Source organism: Haliotis rubra, unplaced genomic scaffold, assembly GCF_003918875.1.
Source record: "Haliotis rubra isolate DU_JTF1 unplaced genomic scaffold, ASM391887v1 Scf23, whole genome shotgun sequence".
Lineage (NCBI taxonomy): Eukaryota > Metazoa > Mollusca > Gastropoda > Lepetellida > Haliotidae > Haliotis > Haliotis rubra.
The window spans coordinates 1298774-1321725 of NW_025766336.1; the positions used below are offsets into that span (position 1 = coordinate 1298774).

Genomic DNA, 22952 nt, shown 5'->3' on the forward strand with positions numbered 1-22952 from the left:
GATTCAGTTAGCAACAAGTGATTCAGTTAGCGACAAGTGATTCAGTTAGTGATGGGTATATTCAGTTAGCATCAAGTGATTCAGTTAGCGACAAGTGATTCAGTTAGTGTCAAGTGATTCAGTTAGCGACAACTGATCAGTTAGTGATTCAGTTAGCATCAAGTGATTCAGTTAGCAAAGTGATTCAGTTAGCAACATATTCATTCAGTTAGTTAGCATCAAGTGATTCAGTTAGCATCAAGTGATTCAGTGATTCAGTTAGTGATTGGTTAGTGATTCAGTTAGCATCAAGTGATTCAGTTAGCATCAATTCAGTTAGCATTCAGTTAGCGACAAGTGATTCAGTTAGCGACAAGTGATTCAGTTAGCAACAAGTGATTCAGTTAGTGACAAGTGATTCAGTTAGCGACAAAGTGATTCAGTTAGCAAGCGTTAGCATCAAGTGATTCAGTTAGCATCAAGTGATTCAGTTAGCAATGGGTGATTCAGTTAGCAACAAGTGATTCAGTTAGCAACAAGTGATTCAGTTAGCATCAAGTGATTCAGTTAGTGATGGGTGATTCAGTTAGCGATATTCAAGCATGTGATTCAGTTAGCAACAAGTGATTCAGTTAGCATCAAAGTGATTCAGTTAGCGATCAAGTGATTCAGTTAGTTAGCGGGCAACAAGTGATTCAGTTAGCAACAAGTGATTCAGTTAGCTTTACAAGTGATTCAGTTAGCGACAAGTGATTCAGTTTCAGTTAGCATGATCCAGTTAGCAACAAGTGATTCAGTTAGCAACAAGTGATTCAGTTAGATTCAGTTAGTGATGCAGTTAGCAAAGTGATTCAGTTAGCAACAAGTGATTCAGTTCATGGGTAATGTGTTAGTTAGCGACAAGTGTTAGTTCAAGTGATTCAGTTAGCAGTTAGCAACAAGTGATTCAGTTAGTGATTGACAAGTGATTCAGTTAGTCAAGGGTGATTCAGTTAGCGACAAGTGATTCAGTTAGTGACAAGTGAATGTATTCAGTTAGCATCAAGTGATTCAGTTAGCAACAAAGTGATTCAGTTAGCATCAAGTGATTCAGTTAGTGACAAGTGATTCAGTTATTCAGTTAGTGACAAGTGATTCAGTTAGCGACAAGTGATTCAGTTAGTTAGCATGATTCAGTTAGACAAGTGATTCAGTTAGCATCAAGTGATTCAGTTAGTGATTCAGTTAGCAAAGTGATTCAGTTAGCGACAAGTGATTCAGTTAACGACAGTTAGCATGGGTGATTCAGTTAGCTTACATTCAGTTAGCGATTCAGTTAGCGATGGGTGATTCAGTTAGTGATGGGATCTCAGAGTGATTCAGTTAGCCACAGTGATTCAGTTAGCATAAGTGATTCAGTTAGTGATGGGTGATTCAGTTAGTGATTCAGGTGATTCAGTTCAGTTAGTGATGGGTGATTCAGTGATTCAGTTAGCATCAATTCATTCAGTTAGTGACAAATGATTCAGTTAGCGACAAGTGATTCAGTTAGCGACAAGTGATTCAGTTAGCGACAAAGTGATTCAGTTAGCAATACAAGTGATTCAGTTAGTGATGGGTGATTCAGTTAGTTATTCACAAGTGATTGAGTTAGCATCAAGTGATTCAGTTAGTGAGTGATTGAGTTAGCGACAAGTGATAGATTCAGTTAGTGATGGGTGATTCAGTTAGTGATGGGTGATTCAGTTAGCGACAAGTGATTCAGTTAGCAGCGTTAAAGTGATTCGGTTAACAAGTGATTCAGTTAGTGATGGGTGTTCAGATTCAGTTAGTGATTCAGTTAGTGATTCAGTTAGCAACAAGTGATTCAGTTAGTGACAAGTGATTCAGTTAGTGATTAGCTGATTCAGTTAGTGATGGGTGATTCAGTTAGCAACAAGTGATTCGGAAGATTCAGTTAGCAACAAGTGATTCAGTTAGCAACAAGTGATTCAGTTAGCATCAGCGATTCAGTTAGTGATTTAGTTAGCGTGATTCAGTTAGCGACAAGTGATTCAGTTAGCGACAAGTGATTCAGTTAGCATGATGGGTGATTCAGTTAGCATCAAGTGATTCAGTTAGCGACAAGTGATTCAGTTAGCAATCAAGATTCAGTTAGCGACAACGCGATTCAGATTCAGTTAGCAGTAACGAGTGATTCAGTTAGCGACAAGTGATTCAGTTAGCGACAAGTGATTTAGTTAGCGACATGTGATTCAGTTAGTGATGGGTGAGTCAGTTAGTGACAAGTGATTCAGTTAGCATTAAGTGATTCAGTTAGCGACAAGTGATTCAGTTAGCGATGGGTGATTCAGTTAGTGATGGATGAGTCAGTTAGCGACAAGTGATTTGGTTAGCGACAAGAGATTCAGTTAGTGATGGGTGATTCAGTTAGCGATGGGTGATTCAGTTAGCGATGGAAGCTTACAGGTGATTCAGTTAGTGATGGGTGATTCAGTTAGTGATGGGTGATTCAGTTAGCGACAAGTGATTCGGTTAGCGACAAGTGATTCAGTTAGCATCAAGTGATTCAGTTCGTGATGGGTGATTCAGTTAGCGAGAAGTGATTCTGTTAGCGACAAGTGATTCAGTTAGCATCAAGTGATTCAGTTAGGACAAAGTGATTCAGTTAGTGATGGGTGATTCAGTTAGCGACAAGTGATTAGCCATTCAGTTAGCGAAATGATTCAGTTAGCAACAAGTGATTCAGTTAGTGATGGGTGATTCAGTTAGCGATGGGTGATTGAGTTAGCAACAAGTGATTCAGTTAGCAACAAGTGATTCAGTTAGTGATGGGTGATTCAGTTAGCGAGAAGTGATTCAGTTAGCAACAAGTGATTCAGTTAGCATCAAGTGATTCAGTTCGTGATGGGTGATTCAGTTCGTGATGACTCAGTTAAGTGATTCAGTTAGTTAGCGATATGATTCAGTTAGTGATGGAGGATTCAGTTAGCGACAAGTGATTCAGTTAGCGACAAGTGATTTAGTTAGCGACATGTGATTCAGTAAGTGATGGGTGAGTCAGTTAGTGACAAGTGATTCAGTTAGAATTAAGTGATTCAGTTAGCATCAAGTGATTCAGTTAGCGATGGGTGATTCAGTTAGTGATGGATGAGTCAGTTAGCGACAAGTGATTTGGTTAGCGACAAGAGATTCAGTTAGTGATGGGTGATTCAGTTAGCGATGGGTGATTCAGTTAGTGATGGGTGATTCAGTTAGTGATGGGTGATTCAGTTAGCGACAAGTGATTCGGTTAGCTACAAGTGATTCAGTTAGCGACAAGTGATTCAGTTAGCATCAAGTGATTCAGTTAGTGATGGGTGATTCAGTTAGCGACAAGTGATTCGGTTAGCGACAAGTGATTCAGTTAGCATCAAGTGATTCAGTTAGTGATGGGTGATTCAGTTAGCGACAAGTGATTCAGTTAGCGACAAGTGATTCAGTTAGTGATGGGTGATTCAGTTAGCGATGGGTGATTGAGTTAGCAACAAGTGATTCAGTTAGCAACAAGTGATTCAGTTAGTGATGGGTGATTCAGTTAGCGAGAAGTGATTCGGTTAGCGACAAGTGATTCAGTTAGCATCAAGTGATTCAGTTCGTTTCAGTTAGTGATGGGTGATTCAGTTAGTGATGGGTGATTCAGTTAGCGACAAGTGATTCGGTTAGCGACAAGTGATTCAGTTAGCATCAAATGATTCAGTTCGTGATGGGTGATTCAGTTAGCGAGAAGTGATTCTGTTAGCGACAAGTGATTCAGTTAGCATCAAGTGATTCAGTTCGTGATGGGTGATTCAGTTAGTGATGGGTGATTCAGTTAGCGACAAGTGATTCAGTTAGCGACAAGTGATTCAGTTCGTGATGGGTGATTCAGTTAGCGATGGGTGATTCAGTTAGCAACAAGTGATTCAGTTAGCAACAAGTGATTCAGTTAGTGATGGGTGATTCAGTTAGCGAGAAGTGATTCGGTTAGCAACAAGTGATTCAGTTAGCATCAAGTGATTCAGTTCGTGATGGGTGACTCAGTTAGCGAGAAGTGATTCTGTTAGCGACAAGTGATTCGGTTAGCAACAAGTGATTCAGTTAGGGACAAATGATTCAGTTCGTGATGGGGGATTCAGTAAGCGACAAGTGATTCAGTTAGGGATGGGTGATTCAGTTAGAGTTAGCAACAAGTGATTCAGTTAGTGATGGGTGATTCAGTTAGCGACAAGTGATTCAGTTAGCGACAAGTGATTCAGTTAGTGATGGGTGATTCAGTAAGCGACAAGTGATTCAGTTAGGGACAAGTGATTCAGTTAGTGATGGGTGATTCAGTTAGCGATGGGTGATTCATGTTTGTCACAGGAGATAAGATTTGTAACAAGTGACTGAGGTTTGTGAAATGTGATTCAGTTACTGATGTGTAATGTATGTTATTTTGTTTATTCAAGGTTGTGACGTTTGAGTCAGAGTAATTATATGGCAGATTATACTTCCACGATGATGTCTTATAATTCATGTCTTTACGTGTTGGTGAGCGGTGTGGTATTGTAGTGGTTAAAGCATTCGCTCGTCACACCGAAGACCACAGTCATTTCCCCACATGGGTACAATGTGTGAAGCCCAATCCTGGTGTCCCCCACTGTGATATTGCTGGAATATTTCTAAAAACTATGGCATAAAACTCGCTCGCCCGACCGAACGACTGGCCGACCTACCAACCATGTGTTCTTCAGCTACTGTGCCAGAAGTCATATTGTATCTTTGCTGTAACATGGCAGAACAATGTATCCTGCTAAATGCAAAGCAATATATCTCCATTGTTCAATTTGCATGATTAATACAAGTTTGCTCTGTGTGGTAGATGTTGACAAACGTGACGTGTTGCTTGTGTCTTTCAGTACAATGTCAGGACGTAGGACAAGAGATGCGGTGACAGAGGTAAGTCTTCAGACTGACATGTTGACATAGGCCAGTATTATCATGCTGGAGCAAGTACCTTTTTGTTGGGGTTCATTGATAGGATGGGGGTGCCTCTCACATGACTGAAAACTTGACCCAGTTCCACAGAGCTTGTTTGCGACATTATGGGTCACAGAATACGCCAAAATCTTCCAGCTTGTTTGATTGGAACAAGCTCTTGAACCAGAATGCAATGCAATAGCTCAACATGATATTCGGTTTCTGATACAGACGATGACGGGGAGGGTGGTCAAGGAGGTTATTGCAGTTGGTGGAGGCTACACCCTATGATAACATTGTTCTCGGTTATTGGTACTTATGAAATTTCTTGCGGATTGTATGATAGAATCTTGAAAAGGACCATGCTCGTTAACATCATACAACCATAGTTATCACCACTACAAAATAAGTCAAGTTTTTGCCATGTTTGTTTCTCTGAATAAGCTGCAGTGTTTCATTGTTTTTGCATTTAGATTTGCCATTTGATTATTCCTTGAGGGTCAGTTTATCCAGATAGTAGGTTGAATTCAGGTTTGGTTGAGTTTCTTTACTGTAGTTAATGATACCATATTGATACTATGAAACATATGGGGTATTTTTCCTTATCCTGACTCATGCTTATTGCTTGTCTTCTTCTTCTTCTTGCTAACATAGTGGAACACGTATCTCCCAATTGAAGTTCCCTTCAATTAAAAAATCACTAATTAGTACTCACCACGAAGTTACCTCCCTTCCACAAGCTGCTGAACGAGGGCCACCTGAACCCATGTGCCTCACTCTCTCCTTCTTCCCCAGTGAGCTGGACGTGAGAGCCTGTGTCTCCCAACACACTATATCCTTTATTTATATTTAGTTTAGTACCTCTTATATTCAGTTATAGAGGTGTAACTAGTATCCTTATTCAACTTGCATTGATTATTAGTCGTGTTTCTGCTGTTTTATTCACGGTTCGCCGTGTTTGTTCAGCAGTTTACGCTAATGAGAATCTGCACAGGTTGTAAACTACGCTATTCCGCCACCGATCCACATTTAAAATGCCCTAGTTGCATTACTCCATGTTCTATTGTTTCTCGCTGTAAATTATGTATTAATTTACCAATTTCTGCCTTTGATAAATATTTATGTTCCGCTTTTGAGACGGAAGGCAGATAAATCTCGCAAAACAATCTTCAGTCATGGCTAATAGATCGGAAGCTAATATACCCTGTCAACTGTTGACTGATTCGACCCGCCACCGGCTGGTGGCCTGCCGGAGTTTCCCTCGGGATAAGCGTGGACGCAGTCCGCTATGTCCAAGAAGCTTACCTGCATCTCAAGACATTCCGCCTTCACAGTCTAAGACTAGGAAAGCGCCCACATCATCTCAACGTGACGCTTCAACCCCCAGGTCCACAGCTTCACAAAAGGGAAATCTACGAAAAGCTACAAATAATTTTGCCTCCGATATTCTACCTGTCTCAGAATTATGTTTATATGATGATGACATTCTGATTATCATTCCAGATGTACGTCATAAGAAACGTCCAGTATCTGCTACCGTCACTACAGCGCAGATCAACACGCAACCAGAGATGCCTACGCTGACGCCTGAGTTTATGATTGAGGGTCCCGTCACTTTCACAGAGAGGCCACCCTCAACGCCAGCGCAGACCGTCCCAGACGACCTGGTTAACCAAATCATGAGACTGATGGAGGACCGTTACGGTTTACAGAGGCCCCAGAGCCACGGGCCCCAGAGCCCAACCCATAATAAGTCATACAGGGCCCCAGAGCCCGCTTTGGCTTCGCTGAGAGGGCCCCAGAGCCCACAAACGCCTCCGCCCGCTAAGGGCAACTCAGCCCGTGAGCGATCACTTCGCAAAGGAAGTCCCAGGTCAGCCTCCGCTAAGGAGCTAGAGCCTCCCAGTTGCGCGTAGGGACATCGCTGAGAAGGAGCGCCACGAGCCCACACCCTGTAGAACACAGAGGTCGCTCATGCAAGCAAGCCATATGTCGATTCGACACTGACTCGATACATTCGCTGCCAAGGTCGCTGGCTAAGTGGCTCCATATCTACCTCGCCCAGAAGATTTAGAAGAGCTTCACTAAGTCCCCAGCTGCTCACGAGGATGTCTCCTCCAAGGTCTCCTTACACTAGCCACTCGCCAGTCCGCTTCACCACAGTCCTCTCATAGATCTTCCTACAGATCTAGGACTCCGACATGTGACCCTACATCAGAGGAAGAAGGTATCATTTTCTCAGATGCTGAGATTAGATACTGGATGGTGAATGAGTTACAACTTGCTTCCCATCGAAGAACGAGAATTCAACTCAGACTTACCTGATGAAGGATGATGATGTAGACAATATCACCTTACCTCCTATTGACCCGATTGCAGCGTACCAGCTAATCTGGATACAGCCTGTTCCAAATCTTCGAAAGTCCAATCTACACATTTCCCGGTCTTCAATGCCAAGAAATTTGCTGGACACAATATGGACCCCTTTTTCAAGGCCCAGGATATTGATGACAACTTTAAATTAATCAGCGATGCCAAGTCCAGAAGTTACAGAGTAGACGATCGCAAATTCGCTCAATTAGATACCATCTCCAGGAGAATGTTCTTTGGATTGAATAGATCTAGAACGATTAATGAAACTCTCATCACCAAGTTCAAGAATTCTACAGAGGAGGAAGATAGAATGATCTACTCAGCTCTACTCATGCAGAAAAGAGACCACCAATTTCTTACAGAGCACCTGTCAGCGCTTACTGAAACTACTACCATGGCTCGTCGGCAAGGCTTACTAGCCTCCTGCTCTTGGGATAAGCAATTTACAGAATCTCTATACACAGCTCCATGGTCATCGCCCTTACTGTTTGGTGGCAACATAGACAAGGTCTCCAAAGAAGTATCTAAAGACTCGAGAGAGGTACTTATGATCAGATCCATGGATACCTTAGCGAACGTCATTAAACAGTCAACACAGAGATACTCGGGCAAGTCTAAGTTTTCGGGGCTACAGAAAGCACGGGACAAGAAATTAGCTGCAGCTAAAGATCCCAAGGATTCTTTTCGTCGCCCATACAACAAATTTAGGGGAGGATCAGCTAGAGGCAGATCATCCAGAGGTGCCCGTGGATTTAGACGATGAAATTCAGGTTCGGAACGACTGGAGTCTTCCACCCCCAGCCGTTCCAGTACAACCGTCTCAAGTGGGTGGACGCCTTCAGCTACACTGGGAAAACTGGGGAATACTACAAGATCCATATGTATCCAACATCCTACAGCACGGATATCTAATACAACTCAAGGCCAAGCCTCCGTTAACAGTCAACCCCACAGGGTTCAACGTTCAACCGGCACAACTACCTATGTTAAGAGAAACAGTACTTACTCTGCTAAACAAACAGGCCTTAGAAGTTCTGGATCAACGAAACATCGTACCAGGTTTCTACTCCCCAGTTTTCCTAGTGCCAAGAAAAATTCCAAGGAGAAGTTTCGCCTCATATACAACATGAGAGCATCTTCAACAGAGAATATCTATGCAAACCACCAACGCTTCGCGCATGATGATACACTTACCGCAACTTCGCATTTAATTCGTCCCAAAGATTACATGGCCAGCATAGATTTGCAAGACGATATCTACACATTCCGATTCATCCCAACTCAAGGAAATATCTAAGATTTATCCTAGACGGGAAACATTACCAATGGAAGGTTCTTCCCTTCGAATCACATCGGCCCCTTGGGTATTCACAAGAGTGACCAAGCCTATTGTCTCATACCTACATCGCCAAGGTCTTCGCAGCTTTTACCTAGACGACGGTATACAAGTGGATCCAGATCCACAGCGTCTCAGACTACAGCTGAACTTTATAATCAAGCTACTAACACAATTAGGATGGTTAGTAAATCTACTCAAGTCGGACCTAGAACCAACGCAGGATCTGCAATTTCTAGGTATACGATTTCTAACAGCTCAGAATCGTATTGTAGTCCCGGAGGACAGATGGATCAAGATCCAACAACTTATTCCTCAAGCCCTACTCTCTCCGTTACCACTACGACAGTGGCAGAGCCTATTGGGACTACTCACATCAGCTCAAGACTTGACAGTCAGAGGCAGGCTTCAATTACGCCCGTTACAAGTCCTCATCAATGCTCATCTCGAGGACCCTCTACCATTCAGTCTACCAGATTATGTCAAACCACATCTACTCTGGTGGACCAAGAGATTGAATGTTTGCGCAGGCGTCTCCTTAGTAGAGCCGGAATCGAAAACACATCTCTACGTACGACGCTGGCCACTACAAGGTTGGGGAGCCCACCTTGCTGGCAGGACAGCCAGGCCTATGGAGCAATCAAGAGAGCAAATGTCACATAAATCTGCTAGAGATGCAAGCAGTCATAAACGCCATAAGTCACTGGAGCAACCTACTACAGAACGCCAGTTGATGGTTCACACAGACAATTCAACAGTGGCGCTTTATGTGAACAAACAAGGTTCAACAAGGTCACAGAACCTACTGACTCGATGTTTCAGACTGTTCGATTTAATCGACAATCTAAACATACACGCCAGAGCTTGCCACATTCCAGGAGCAAAGAATGTATTAGCAGACGCCTCTCTCTCGCCACACCAACCGTCCGCGACAGAATGGATGCTCCACACAGAGATATTCAATCAAATAATCATGGAAATAGGATCTCCACTGATAGACCTATTCGCCACTGATTCAACAAGCAACTGACAACATTCGTGTCGCCAGTGCCAGACCCACTAGCATGGGCAACGGACGCACTAAGCATATCGTGGAGAGACTCAACGCTGCAGACGCTTTCCCGCCTCCAGCTGCTGATCCCACAAGTCTTACAGAAAATCAGTCAAACGCAGAGCCTCCATCTGATTTTGGTCGCTACTCTACTGGCCAGCAAGAACTTGGTTTCCAGATCTCATTCAAGTAATGGGAAAACCAATTCTTCAGCTCCCACAACGCCCAATCTATTGATACATCCGCGACACCAAACAAGTGCACGAAACACCAGAAGCATTCCAACTTCACGCATGGATTGTATCAAGGCATGTCTGAATAAGAGAGGTTATTCTGCCAGAGCGGCTAAAGCGGTCACGCTTTGCACTACGTAACTCAACTCGTAAATTTATAATGATGACAAATGGCACAGTTTTGTCAATTACGCTGCTAAGAAAGGATTTACAGCCAGATATGCTACACATCCTCAAGTGGCAGATTTCTTATGTTATCTACGGCAAACTAAGAATCTAAAAGGCTCAACCTTGTCCACTTATCTTGCAGCTATAAGTTCTGTCATAACTATGAGAACGGGCGTCAAGTTAACAAAAACACCAGAGTTACTCGCTTTGTTACGAGCTGCTCCGATTGGAGGATCAGAAACGGAAGTTTCACGCCCAGCCTGGGATCTAAATATAGTGCTCCAACACCTCACTAGTGAGGCTTATGAACCATTGCTATCTACATCGTTTGAATCACTGACCCACAAAACCTTATTCCTGTTAGCACTAGCTACGGCCGCCAGGATGTCAGAGATTCACGCATTGGATTACGAGAGAACACGCTTTGATGATATTCATAACATCGCTCATCTGGGACTTCGCTGGGATTTTATAGCTAAAAACCAACTGCCAGGTCAACCAGACAGATTATTCCACGTCCCAGCTCTCTCATCCATACTTGGACCGCATGATACGATGGATCTATCACTATGCCCAGTGAGAGCACTGAAAATATATCTCCAACGATCCAAACAGAGCAGAGGGAAATTCAAGAGATTATTTATCCCTATATCTACAGCTACGCAGACGGAAGTCTCACGTACTACTATCTCTATCTGGATCAGAACTGTCATACTACGTGCCTACAAGGCTGCAGGACTCCTGACCCTCCAAGAGCTTCTAATCCTCACTTAAATTAGAGCTTAGCCTCAACTCTCGCTCTACATGGGAATTGCTCGTTGAATACCATAATGGAGGGATGTTTCTGGAGATCCGATATGGTGTTTGCCAACCACTATCTGAGAGATATCACCACCGAGGACGCCTCAGGTATCCACCATTTCGGGTCCCATGGTCCTCGCCAACAGTTGACAGTTCCACGGAGAAGATAAGTCTATCTTACAGATTTTATACTTATCTGATAACAGTACTAATAGCTACATGCTATCTATATATTTTGCTTAAGTTTAATTTATTATCTTAAGCTCAGTACTATGGTTTTTATATCATACTATATATAAGCTTACAACTCCTAGGAGTTTTGCTATTATATATATGTTCAGCTTAAGTTTCATCAATCCTTAAGCTCAGTCATATGGTCATATGCATAAATGTATTAGCTAACAAACTCTAAGGAGTTGGTTACTATTATACAGCTTAAGTTATAATTATATCTTAAGCACAGTACTATACTATTATAGCTTAAATATATGCATATCTTAAGCTTAATACTTTGGTTCATTTATAAAAGTATCCACTATAAACTCACAGAAGTTTATACTATCACATTAATAGCTTCAGCTTACATTAATGTTGTATATACTTTTATCATATTCACTAAATTGTAATAACCTTTATATGGCAGCTGATAAGTTAAGCAGCAGGAATTCATCAGTTCAGTGCCTTTATGAAGTTCCCATAGGGTTATTACAATCATCACAGTTCAAATCACTAATTATTAAAATCCAAAGTATATATATTCCCACCTCCTTTTCCGTCAATGGATTCTACAGCAATAAGCATGAGTCAGGATAAGGAAAAATATGAAATTTTTAGAGTAAAATTAATATTTTATACTTATCCTGACTCATGAGGTAAGCTCCTCCCGCCCTCCCCCTTCACTTAACACTTTGGATTTCTTCGAAAAATAAAGTGTCGGGCTCAAAAACAAAAGGAGAGAGTGAGGCACATGGGTTCAGGTGGCTCTCGCTCCCCGCAATCTTGTGGAAGGGAGGAGGTAACCTCGTGGTGAGTACTAATTAGTGATTTTTAATTGAAGGAACTTCAATTGGGAGATACACGGTTCCACTATGTTCGCAAGAAGAAGAAGACAAGCAATAAGCATGAGTCAGGATAAGTATAAAATATTAATTTTACTCTAAAAATTTCATTTTAAGGGAGGTAACTTGTATTACCATACATGTACAGGCAATGTATTCTATCAGGGGAGGTAACTTGTATTACCATACATGTACAGGCAATGTATTCTATCAGGGGAGGTAACTTGTATTACCATACATGTACAGGCAATGAATTCTATCAGGCAGTAGAACCACTATTGATGACAAAGGGCATGCGTTGCTACGTTAGAGTGTGCACTGAAACAACAGAATGAAACCGTGAGCAGTCAATCCCCTTTATGCAAGAGGAACATATATGTCTCTCCTCTTCAACCCTCACTTTCAAGTCGAATAAAATTCAAAATATATCCCGCACACAAATACAATTCACAGTTTGTAATTCTGTGGGAAATTTCCTGTTCTTGATGCTATCATCTATCATCTGAGACAAAGAACAAGTTCTGAAAAAGACCTTTCAAAATTGGGTACATTGTACATATTTCCATATTACAAAATTCACGATTCACAGGGTTGGTTGGTTTTGAAATGTAAAAATCAGATAATTACTCAGAGGACTGAATTAAAAAATAGCATATCAATAATTACTGATGTCTGTTTTTCATCAAATTACCAATGGTCCTTCTGAAATGTCACCGATAAACCTAACCTAAACGTTATTTTTGTCCTTTGATCTTTTTTGTTTGTTAGAACAATATTTACGTTAGAAATTGAGTCTGGAAAAACTCTGGGTCCAAATCCACAAAGCATTCGTAATGTTACGACCTGTCATCAGTCTGTAGTTTACCATAGGTGTACGAATGTCGTAGCGATACGAATGCTTTGTGGATGGGGATCATGGTATCCAGGGGTTTCAACAATTAGGGCAGGCTGATTGTTGGGTAATGAAAGAAAGAGGTGATGGAAGCAGTGACTCCATTGGTTTCTGCAAATGTTGAGGTGCTGAGCTACTTGTGTCAGGACAACTGTTGCTTAATCAGAGTAAAGGGACATGTTTCTACCAGTGAGTGTGACTCTGTTGACATCCTGTGCTGCAGATCCAACGCTACGAGGGAGCATCCACTACATACGGACCCAACACTCTACAGGCATACATACAGAGCTTTGTAGGACTAGCACAAGATATGGCCAAAGTGAGTTTCTGTTTTCAACACAAGATGTCTAGTTGTTGCATATTGAGAGTTGTTTGTGTTACCATCCCTGCCTGGCAAGTCTAGAGAGGTGAGGTGAGGTGAAATTGGGTTTAGCGTCTAACCACTACACCACGGAGGCGGTCAAGTGTGAAGAGACATGGGCCAGTTTGTGTTACTGGAAGTAAGTATCTGCATCAAACAGCTGCCACTTTAATGATGGTTTCTCGGGTGTTCACTTGAAGTAGGTAATGTATAATCATGAATAACTGATATAAACTGTGATGAGAAGGGTATACTTCTCGTATGATCATGAATAAATTGTATGATAAACCATGATATTAGGTGGGTAGACTTGATGTATAAACATGAAAAACTATGAACTGGTGAGCAAATGAGTTTGGTTTTACGCCGCTTTTAGCAATATTCCAGCAATATCATGGCTGGGGACACCAGAATCGGGCTTCACACATTGTTCCCATGTGGGGAATTGAACCTGGGTCCTCGGTGTGACGAGCGAACAAAGATTAGGAGGAAGAGTTGGAGTCGTGTAGTCCTGATAAACTAGGACTAAGAACTACAATTAGAAGGGGAGAGTATAGTATCATGAACATGGAATGGGTACAGTTGATGTATAATCATGAATTACTATTATCATGAACTAAGAAGACAATGGGTACACTTATATAGTATGTATTATATGCAGCCAGTGTTCACTGATTTACAGCAGTACAATGTGGCAGGCACTTAAACTGTGTATATTCATGGATACACTGCCTCTACCTGGAACACTCAACATGGCAATGTATGTTAGCAAATGCCTCAAAACAGTGTCAGAGTGTAGTGTTTATCATGATGAATGTTTCACTCATAGCGTGAATCTTCTATTCAGGGCACACCCTCCCCACCTGGCCCAGACCCTCCAAATCTGCTCGACCGGCAACTGTCATTCCTGCCGCCAGTCATCTTTGACGCTGCCCCGATTGGCAAGACGTATGGGGATGTGGTTGTTGATGTGCAGCCGGAGTGCAGTCAGGTGGGTGAACCTGCCGGCGTGTTCTCACTCACTATGTCACCTGGCATCAACTGTCTATCACTTGACTAACATGCGTTTACACCTGAAGTCCACAAGGCCAAACTAATTTGGTTTATGTGCAATATTTTTTAAATGTCTAGATGTAGGTTGGAAAGAAAAGGAATTTGTTTTAGTACTCAAGGCAAACAGTCTGTAGGTATGACAATTTTCAATTTCCATTGATTTTATTTCTAAATTGGTTATAAATTGTGTCATTGAACAATCTGACACAATATTAAGTTTTCCGCTGAAAATAGATTTTCCTGTTACCATCCCTGAGTCTAGGATTTTGTAAAAGCAGTAATGCATGGAATCGTTGTCTAGCACATGTCCATATGTTGGGAAGATGCAGAAGCTATTTCTCTGTCTGCATTGTCAGTGTTCTCTTTGTCTAAAGCACAATGTTACAGAGTTACCAGGTATGTGTGTTGTACACTGTAACATGTCTGGAGACCCGTGAAGGTCCGGGTTAGAATATTGATCTTCAGTAACCCATGCTTGTCGTAAGAGGTGACTAACGGGATTGGGTGGTCAGGCTCGTTGACTTGGTTGACACATGTCATCGGTTCCCAATTACGCAGATCGATGCTCATGCTGTTGATCACTGGATTGTCTGGTCCAGATTCGATTATTTACAGACCGCCTGAATTGTCTTTTTTTAGGTTTTTAAGGTTCTAAAAGTCCTCAAAGTGTTTACTGCCATTATTGTTTTGGCACTGGAATCAATAAATACACAATCTGATTGGCTGTTGATAGACAACAAACCAATGACAAGGAAGCTTTCATATCAGTTACAACAATATGTTGAATTAAGAGTAGTCTCACATACTCAAAATGCAAATCATCACGACAATGAATTATGGGTTTGGTAGAAAAACATAAACAGTTAGGCCTTGCCTTTTGGAATTAATTTGTAGTAAGTTCATAGAATTAATACATGATAGTAATAGTTAAATCTTAAAGTCAACTTTATTAGATTTTACTAATATTGTTTTGTGGAAGATTTTTTGCTTGTACAACCTGCACTGAATACATGTATTTCTTTGACAGAACACAACAGTGAAAGTATCCTTCATTAGTGGTGATCCAAGAAATGCTTTGAAGGTAAAACATTGTCACCTTTTTCTTATCAGTGATTGAATTTTGAATTTATATAAAAATAATATATATTTTTTTCTCAAAATTTGCACTTATTTCACACTTTCTATTTCACCTCTACTTAATTCATACTTGTTGAAAATTTCATAATCCCCAAATACTACAAACAAAAAAATACAAGGAGTGTGTCAATTGTGTTGAAAGTGACAAGTATAAACGTAAGTTTAAGATAACTGACCTACAGAGGGAAATACTACGCTGATATCTCATCTAAATAATAATCTATACAACAATTGTACTCTTAAAACAAAAGATTCCACCAGGTTGAGAGTGTAACAATGTGTTTGGTATTCAGAGAGATGAGACTTTCCTGACAGTGGAGAAACAGCTGTCAGTGACAGAGTGGGACGTTGTTTTCACCGACTCCAGCCGACACACCAGGTACATGAGACCAGGCTGTTGCCAGCCCTGGTGATATTGATACCAGTCATTCAGCTTTTTCACCCAATGTTTGATGATTTTAAGAGGGGTAGGGATGTCACCCATTTTGTTCTGGGGTCATCAATTTTGTACACATGTACTAGGGGGCTTATCATTGATTTTGTGCATGACATGCAGGGGGGGGGTGTCACTTACTTTGTACATAATTTTTATTTTTATTTTATTTTTTTTAAAATCATCATCACCCCCATTCTCTTCCCACAGAGGTTACTTGTCATATCTTCCTACGAACCTCTGTTCTAATACGGGCATATTTCCCGGTTCTCGTAAAATCCCTTAGCGGCAAAAAATCGCAGCACGAATTACCTTCCTTCTTTCTATCCAATCAGAACACGTGTTATATCGATGCAAGTAAAAATGGGGCCTCAAATATCCCTCTTCTCTGCCGGGGACTTGTGTTGATGTGACACACAAAACATTTAATGGCAAGCTTGTCAGTTGTCAACAAGGGCGATGGTGAAGCCATTGATTTGCCATTACATGACTGAGTTCTGTCTAGAAGTAACGTTTGCGTATCGCGCAGGGGAAGAGGTTCCAGTTTTTCCGAAGCATACGGAAATTACCGAGTCCTTGCGAATGATCACTTTTGAAACAACGTCGCTGATTGCACAACTAAATCTGATTGCAACCAATCACGAATTCTGAACACTCGCACCATGAAAGGGCCGTATTAGAACAGAGGTTCGTAGGAAGATATGACAAGTAACCTCTGTGGGAAGGGAATGCATCACACCCAAAGTCATAAATTATGAACGGTCCCAGATGCAAATCAGTGTTCTTGTTAAAGTGGAAATAGACTCCAGCAACTTGGCAAACTGAGTTCAAACTCACTTTTTCTGCCACTACAAGTTAACAATTACCTAAAACGCATTCAATAATAAATACAATATCTAAGTTTGACACTCAGCACTGACAGTGTGCCTTGGACTATGAAGTATAGTCTTTCTCTACCACAAACCTACAGACAGTATCCCAGTTTCACACATGGTATTACAGTGTCTATACCTGTCTCAAGAGCTTAGAGCGTAGTTCACTTTACAGATGGTCAAACTGTTCATGACACCACAGGATCTAGACTGTACCACCTGGTGTCAACACAGCACTACACAGGGTCTAGACTACCACCTGGTGTCAACACAGCACTACACAGGGTCTAGACTACCACCTGGTGTCAACACAGCACTACACAGGGTCTAGACTACCATGTGGTGTCAGCACACACCACTACACAGGGTCTGGACTACCACGTGGTGTCAGCACACAGCACTACACAGGGTCTAGACTACCACGTGGTGTCAACACAGCACTACACAGGGTCTAGACTACCATGTGGTGTCAGCATACAGCACTACACAGGGTCTAGACTGTACCACGTGGTGTCAGCACACACTACTACACAGGGTCTAGACTACCATGTGGTGTCAGCACACAACACTACACAGGGTCTGGACTACTATGTGGTGTCAGCACACAGCACTACACAGGGTCTAGACTACCACGTGGTGTCAGCACACAGCACTACACAGGGTCTGACTGTACCACGTGGTGTCAGCACACACTACTACACAGGGTCTAGACTACCACGTGGTGTCAGCACACAACACTACACAGGATCTAGACTACCATGTGGTGTCAGCACACAACACTACACAGGGTCTAGACTGTACCACGTGGTGTCAGCATACAGCACTACACAGGATCTAGACTACCATGTGGTGTCAGCACACACCACTACACAGGGTCTGGACTGTACCACCTGGTGTCAGCACACAGCACTACACAGGATCTAGACTACCATGTGGTGTCAGCACACAACACTACACAGGGTCTAGACTGTACCACGTGGTGTCAGCACACAACACTACACAGGGTCTAGACTGTACCACCTGGTGTCAGCACACAACACTACACAGGATCTAGACTACCATGTGGTGTCAGCACACAACACTACACAGGGTCTAGACTGTACCACGTGGTGTCAGCACACAACACTACACAGGATCTAGACTACCACCTGGTGTCAGCACACAACACTACACAGGGTCTAGACTGTACCACCTGGTGTCAGCACACAACACTACACAGGATCTAGACTACCATGTGGTGTCAGCACACAGCACTACACAGAGTCTGGACTACCACGTTGTGTCAGCACACAACACTACACAGGGTCTGGACTGTACCACCTGGTGTCAGCACACAGCACTACACAGGGTCTGGACTGTACCACCTGGTGTCAGCACACAACACTACACAGGGTCTGGACTGTACCACCTGGTGTCAGCACACAGCACTACACAGGGTTTAGACTACCACGTGGTGTCAGCACACAACACTACACAGGGTCTAGACTGTACCACCTGGTGTCAGCACACAGCACTACACAGGGTTTAGACTACCACGTGGTGTCAGCACACAACACTACACAGGGTCTGGACTGTACCACCTGGTGTCAGCACACAGCACTACACAGGGTTTAGACTACCACGTGGTGTCAGCATACAGCACTACACAGAGTCTGGACTACCACGTTGTGTCAGCACACAACACTACACAGGGTCTGGACTGTACCACCTGGTGTCAGCACACAGCACTACACAGGGTTTAGACTACCACGTGGTGTCAGCACACAACACTACACAGGGTCTAGACTGTACCACCTCGTGTCAGCACACAGCACTACACAGGGTCTGGACTGTACCACCTGGTGTCAGCACACAGCACTACACAGGGTTTAGACTACCACGTGGTGTCAGCACACAACACTACACAGGGTCTAGACTGTACCACCTAGTGTCAGCACACAGCACTACACAGGGTCTAGACTGTACCACCTGGTGTCAGCACACAGCACTACACAGGGTCTAGACTACCACGTGGTGTCAGCATACAGCACTACACAGGGTCTAGACTACCACGTGGTGTCAGCACACAGCACTACACAGGGTCTAGACTGTACCACCTAGTGTCAGCACACACCACTACACAGGGTCTAGACTACCACGTGGTGTCAGCATACAGCACTACACAGGGTCTGGACTGTACCACCTGGTGTCAGCACACAGCACTACACAGGGTTTAGACTACCACGTGGTGTCAGCACACAACACTACACAGGGTCTAGACTGTACCACCTAGTGTCAGCACACAGCACTACACAGGGTCTAGACTGTACCACCTGGTGTCAGCACACACCACTACACAGGGTCTAGACTACCACGTGGTGTCAGCATACAGCACTACACAGGGTCTAGACTACCACGTGGTGTCAGCACACAGCACTACACAGGGTCTAGACTGTACCACCTAGTGTCAGCACACACCACTACACAGGGTCTAGACTACCACGTGGTGTCAGCATACAGCACTACACAGGATCTAGACTGTACCACCTAGTGTCAGCACACAACACTACACAGGGTCTAGACTACCACGTGGTGTCAGCACACAGCACTACACAGGGTCTAGACTGTACCACCTAGTGTCAGCACACACCACTACACAGGGTCTAGACTACCACGCGTGGTGTCAGCATACAGCACTACACAGGATCTAGACTGTACCACCTAGTGTCAGCACACAACACTACACAGGGTCTAGACTACCACGTGGTGTCAGCACACAGCACTACACAGGGTCTAGACTGTACCACCTAGTGTCAGCACACAGCACTACACAGGGTCTAGACTACCACGCGGGGGTGGTGTCAGCATACAGCACTACACAGGATCTAGACTGTACCACCTAGTGTCAGCACACAACACTACACAGGGTCTAGACTACCACGTGGTGTCAGCATACAGCACTACACAGGGTCTAGACTGTACCACCTAGTGTCAGCACACAACACTACACAGGGTCTAGACTACCACGTGGTGTCAGCATACAGCACTACACAGGATCTAGACTGTACCACCTAGTGTCAGCACACAACACTACACAGGGTCTAGGCTGTACCACCTCGTGTCAACACAGCACTACACAGGGTCTAGACTGTACCACCTGGTGTCAGCACACAGCACTACACAGGATCTAGGCTCTATCACCTGGTGTCAACACACCGCTACACGGGGTCTAGACTACCACCTGGTGTCAGCTCTACACAGGGTCTCGATTGTACCACTTGGTGTCAGTACACAGCTTAAAATCAGATCTTGTCTGCTATTACAATAGTGGTACAATTATTTCACAATGGTATCCCAATGGTGTGTTGATCTGTGCTAGAGACACTGTAACAACATGATGTATCTCTGACTTCAGGTTTTACTGGCATCACACAAGTTACATCCTGGGTGAAAGTGAGGCTGAGATAACTTGGGATATTCCAGCCAATCAGGAGCCAGGAACATACCGCATCAGACATTTTGGAGATCACAAGAGCATCCTTGGAACAATAACAGCATTCTCAGGAACATCCAGCTCTTTTCAAGTCAAGGCTCTGTGAACAAGTGATCAGTTCTGTCTTTTTTGTAGATGTGTAAAGTTAGTACATTGCATGAAAAAGGTGTGGTACACAATCATACATGATTTCTTTCTGTTATGAGATTATATTTAACATATAATAGATAATTATGTAACAACAAAAAATATAAACAAAAGAAATAGAATTTCAGATGAAATTCATTAAGATCAGTGATGTCATTAATATGTCATCAATTTATGACTTTGGTATTCTGATAGGTTTTGATGTATAAAGACATTGATCAACAGAATTGATATATTATCATAGACATTACAGATGGTCCACTCATGAATGACGCAAAGTCATTTTTCAATGCGCACAAAGAAATATGTATTTTCAGTCCACAAGATGATATAGATATGTCATAATCAAACCTATATAAGTATATGACATTGTATATGAGCACTGTCAAGCTTCTGGAGCTATTCATGTCAGGTTCAGCAGCAGGTTACCGTTAGGATGCCAGTTAGGACATTGCTCAAGTTCCTGAATGCTGTATTTGACACAAACTAGTGCTGATAACAGCGTTCGAAATACCTGCCTGCCTGACTGCCCGGATGGGTTATTTTCAACACGGACTGCCAGATTCTTAAATTCACCTGCCCAATGTTAGGGTTAAAATTTAGACATGTATATGAAGATATTTTGTGAGCAGGTAACTTTTTGTCAGGGCTGGCAAGTTTTACATCAAACCAGCCCTGTGGTCTGGCTGAAATTTTTGGGAGTTTCATACCCTGCTGATAAGCCAACACAATCAGTCCAAATCTCTTACATTCCTCATTTTTAGTTTTGTCACTTTAATTTATTAATATTCTTGCTGAAGATGCCTTTGAATTGCCTGATGATTTGTGGCATGTAAGCAAATATCTCACTGTGACATGTAAGCAAATATCTCAAAAACTCGTGACCTTCCTATGTTATCTGACCTCGCTTTCGCTCGGCCTCTAGACCAATCAGGTAGCCGGAAAAATATGCTTGCATAATAAATGCTGATATTGATCATCTCTGAATTATGCCAGAGATGAACAAAGACGAGGTAGAGTGTCCATCATTTTTCTGCTTTCTGTCAAGGTGATCTGAAACGTACGCAGGCAACCAGTAGTATATATGTATTTCTCTCAACACCTCCCCAGTTGTAATATGTACATGTGCCTTAGAATGGTTTCATTGTGTCTTGTAACTGATATAAGTTGGCTCCAGTTTTGTGATAATCTTAACATTGCTCATATATTGAGAAAGGGGCTGTGGGGTAGCCTAGTGGTTATACTGTCTGCTTGTCACGCACGGGTCCAATTCCCCACATGGGCACAATGTGTGAAGCCCATTTCTGGTGTTCCCCACCGTGATATTGCTGGAATATTGCTAAAAGCGTCGAAAAACTGAACTCACGCACTCATTCATATTGCAAAATGACCCTTCATAGAGTGAGGGCTAAGCTGTATGAGTCCAGGAGTTTGTAAAAAAAATAAATGCGTTCATTTGCTTATGAACGTCAAAACTCTCATTCAGTGGAAAAGTTCTATATTGTGTGAACATCACATCAAATTATAATATTGAGATACTTGCTGTTAAACTTCTCAGGATTGTACTGCATATGATCTCTGGACCCAGGATCCAGATCTCTGTGTAGGACACACAGTGGCCATTCATATGCAGCAGCTTTTGTGTCAGGCTGTCATATGCTTTCTATTTTCTGAAATCGCTCCTTTTACTATTCTATTTTAGGCCAGACCAATTTTATTTCTTGTTTTATGGATTTTTTTCCTCAGAAAACCTAACGGCAGGAGGGAATGCAGAAAAAAAAATCAAATATTCCTTTTAAATGCTAAAAGTATTTTACTTTTGCAATTTTTTAGGTGTATAAGGGACAATTATTTACATTTTTGGCCAATAAAAGCATTAGGATTGTATTTTTTGAGCAGGGAAAATTTAGTTATTTTTTTCTTATTCTTGAAAAAATACGACCGGTGGATCTGTAAAACAAGAAATAAAATTAATAATAAGGCTTAATTCATGTTCTGAAGAAGAGTACTGTCATTGAAGAAAGTTTATACAGATGTGCCCATGTTCCTGAAGGGTTTTGAACTTCCACCTATATTTTTTACCTTTATTCTATGAGTGTAAACGCATGAATTTTAATTATTTTGTTACTCTACGTATTTTACTGATGTGTTGATGTTTGAATACAATTTGTTGATTTATAATGAATGTTTATTTGAATAAAAAACGTTACACACTCTATCGCCCTGGTTACTACTGTTTCATACTTGAAGATGTAACAAATTTTTCTATACATACCCTGAGTGTTAAAACTGCATCAGTGTAGGGACAGACAAAATGGAGGTTTATATTGGTGTCATGAGAGATTGAATATGTTAGGCTCCATGCAGCCTGACCAAGAATTAGACAATGAAATACTAACATTTGCTAAAAACAATTCATAAAGAGCGTTTGTCAACACAGTGATTCAAAGACAGATACTAGACTTGCCCATTGAAGATTGTTGACTGCTTGCAAGGCTTTATACACAAGACAAGGCCTAACCTCACTATTTTCTTGCCTCACACTGTGCTTGCTAAATTTAGACCCCACCCTTATTTGAGAAAGTAGGGTATTCAGATCTCGATCTCTCTCGAGGTAAGGGATGGGT

General features: G+C 42.3%; 1 protein-coding gene across 1 annotated transcript in view; it reads left to right on the forward strand.

The window, feature by feature from the left end:
- The window catches only part of LOC124277903 (neutral ceramidase-like), a 53434-nt gene extending 31337 nt beyond the window's left edge, over positions 1-22097 (forward strand). Inside the window, exons 13-18 of the mRNA XM_046713629.1 lie at positions 4878-4917; positions 13059-13169; positions 14059-14202; positions 15292-15345; positions 15695-15780; positions 20101-22097. Of these exons, the coding sequence (XP_046569585.1) occupies positions 4878-4917; positions 13059-13169; positions 14059-14202; positions 15292-15345; positions 15695-15780; positions 20101-20284 (619 nt within the window). The 3' untranslated portion in view covers positions 20285-22097. The remainder of the gene's footprint in view (positions 1-4877; positions 4918-13058; positions 13170-14058; positions 14203-15291; positions 15346-15694; positions 15781-20100) is intronic.
- The last annotated feature ends 855 nt before the right edge of the window (positions 22098-22952 follow it).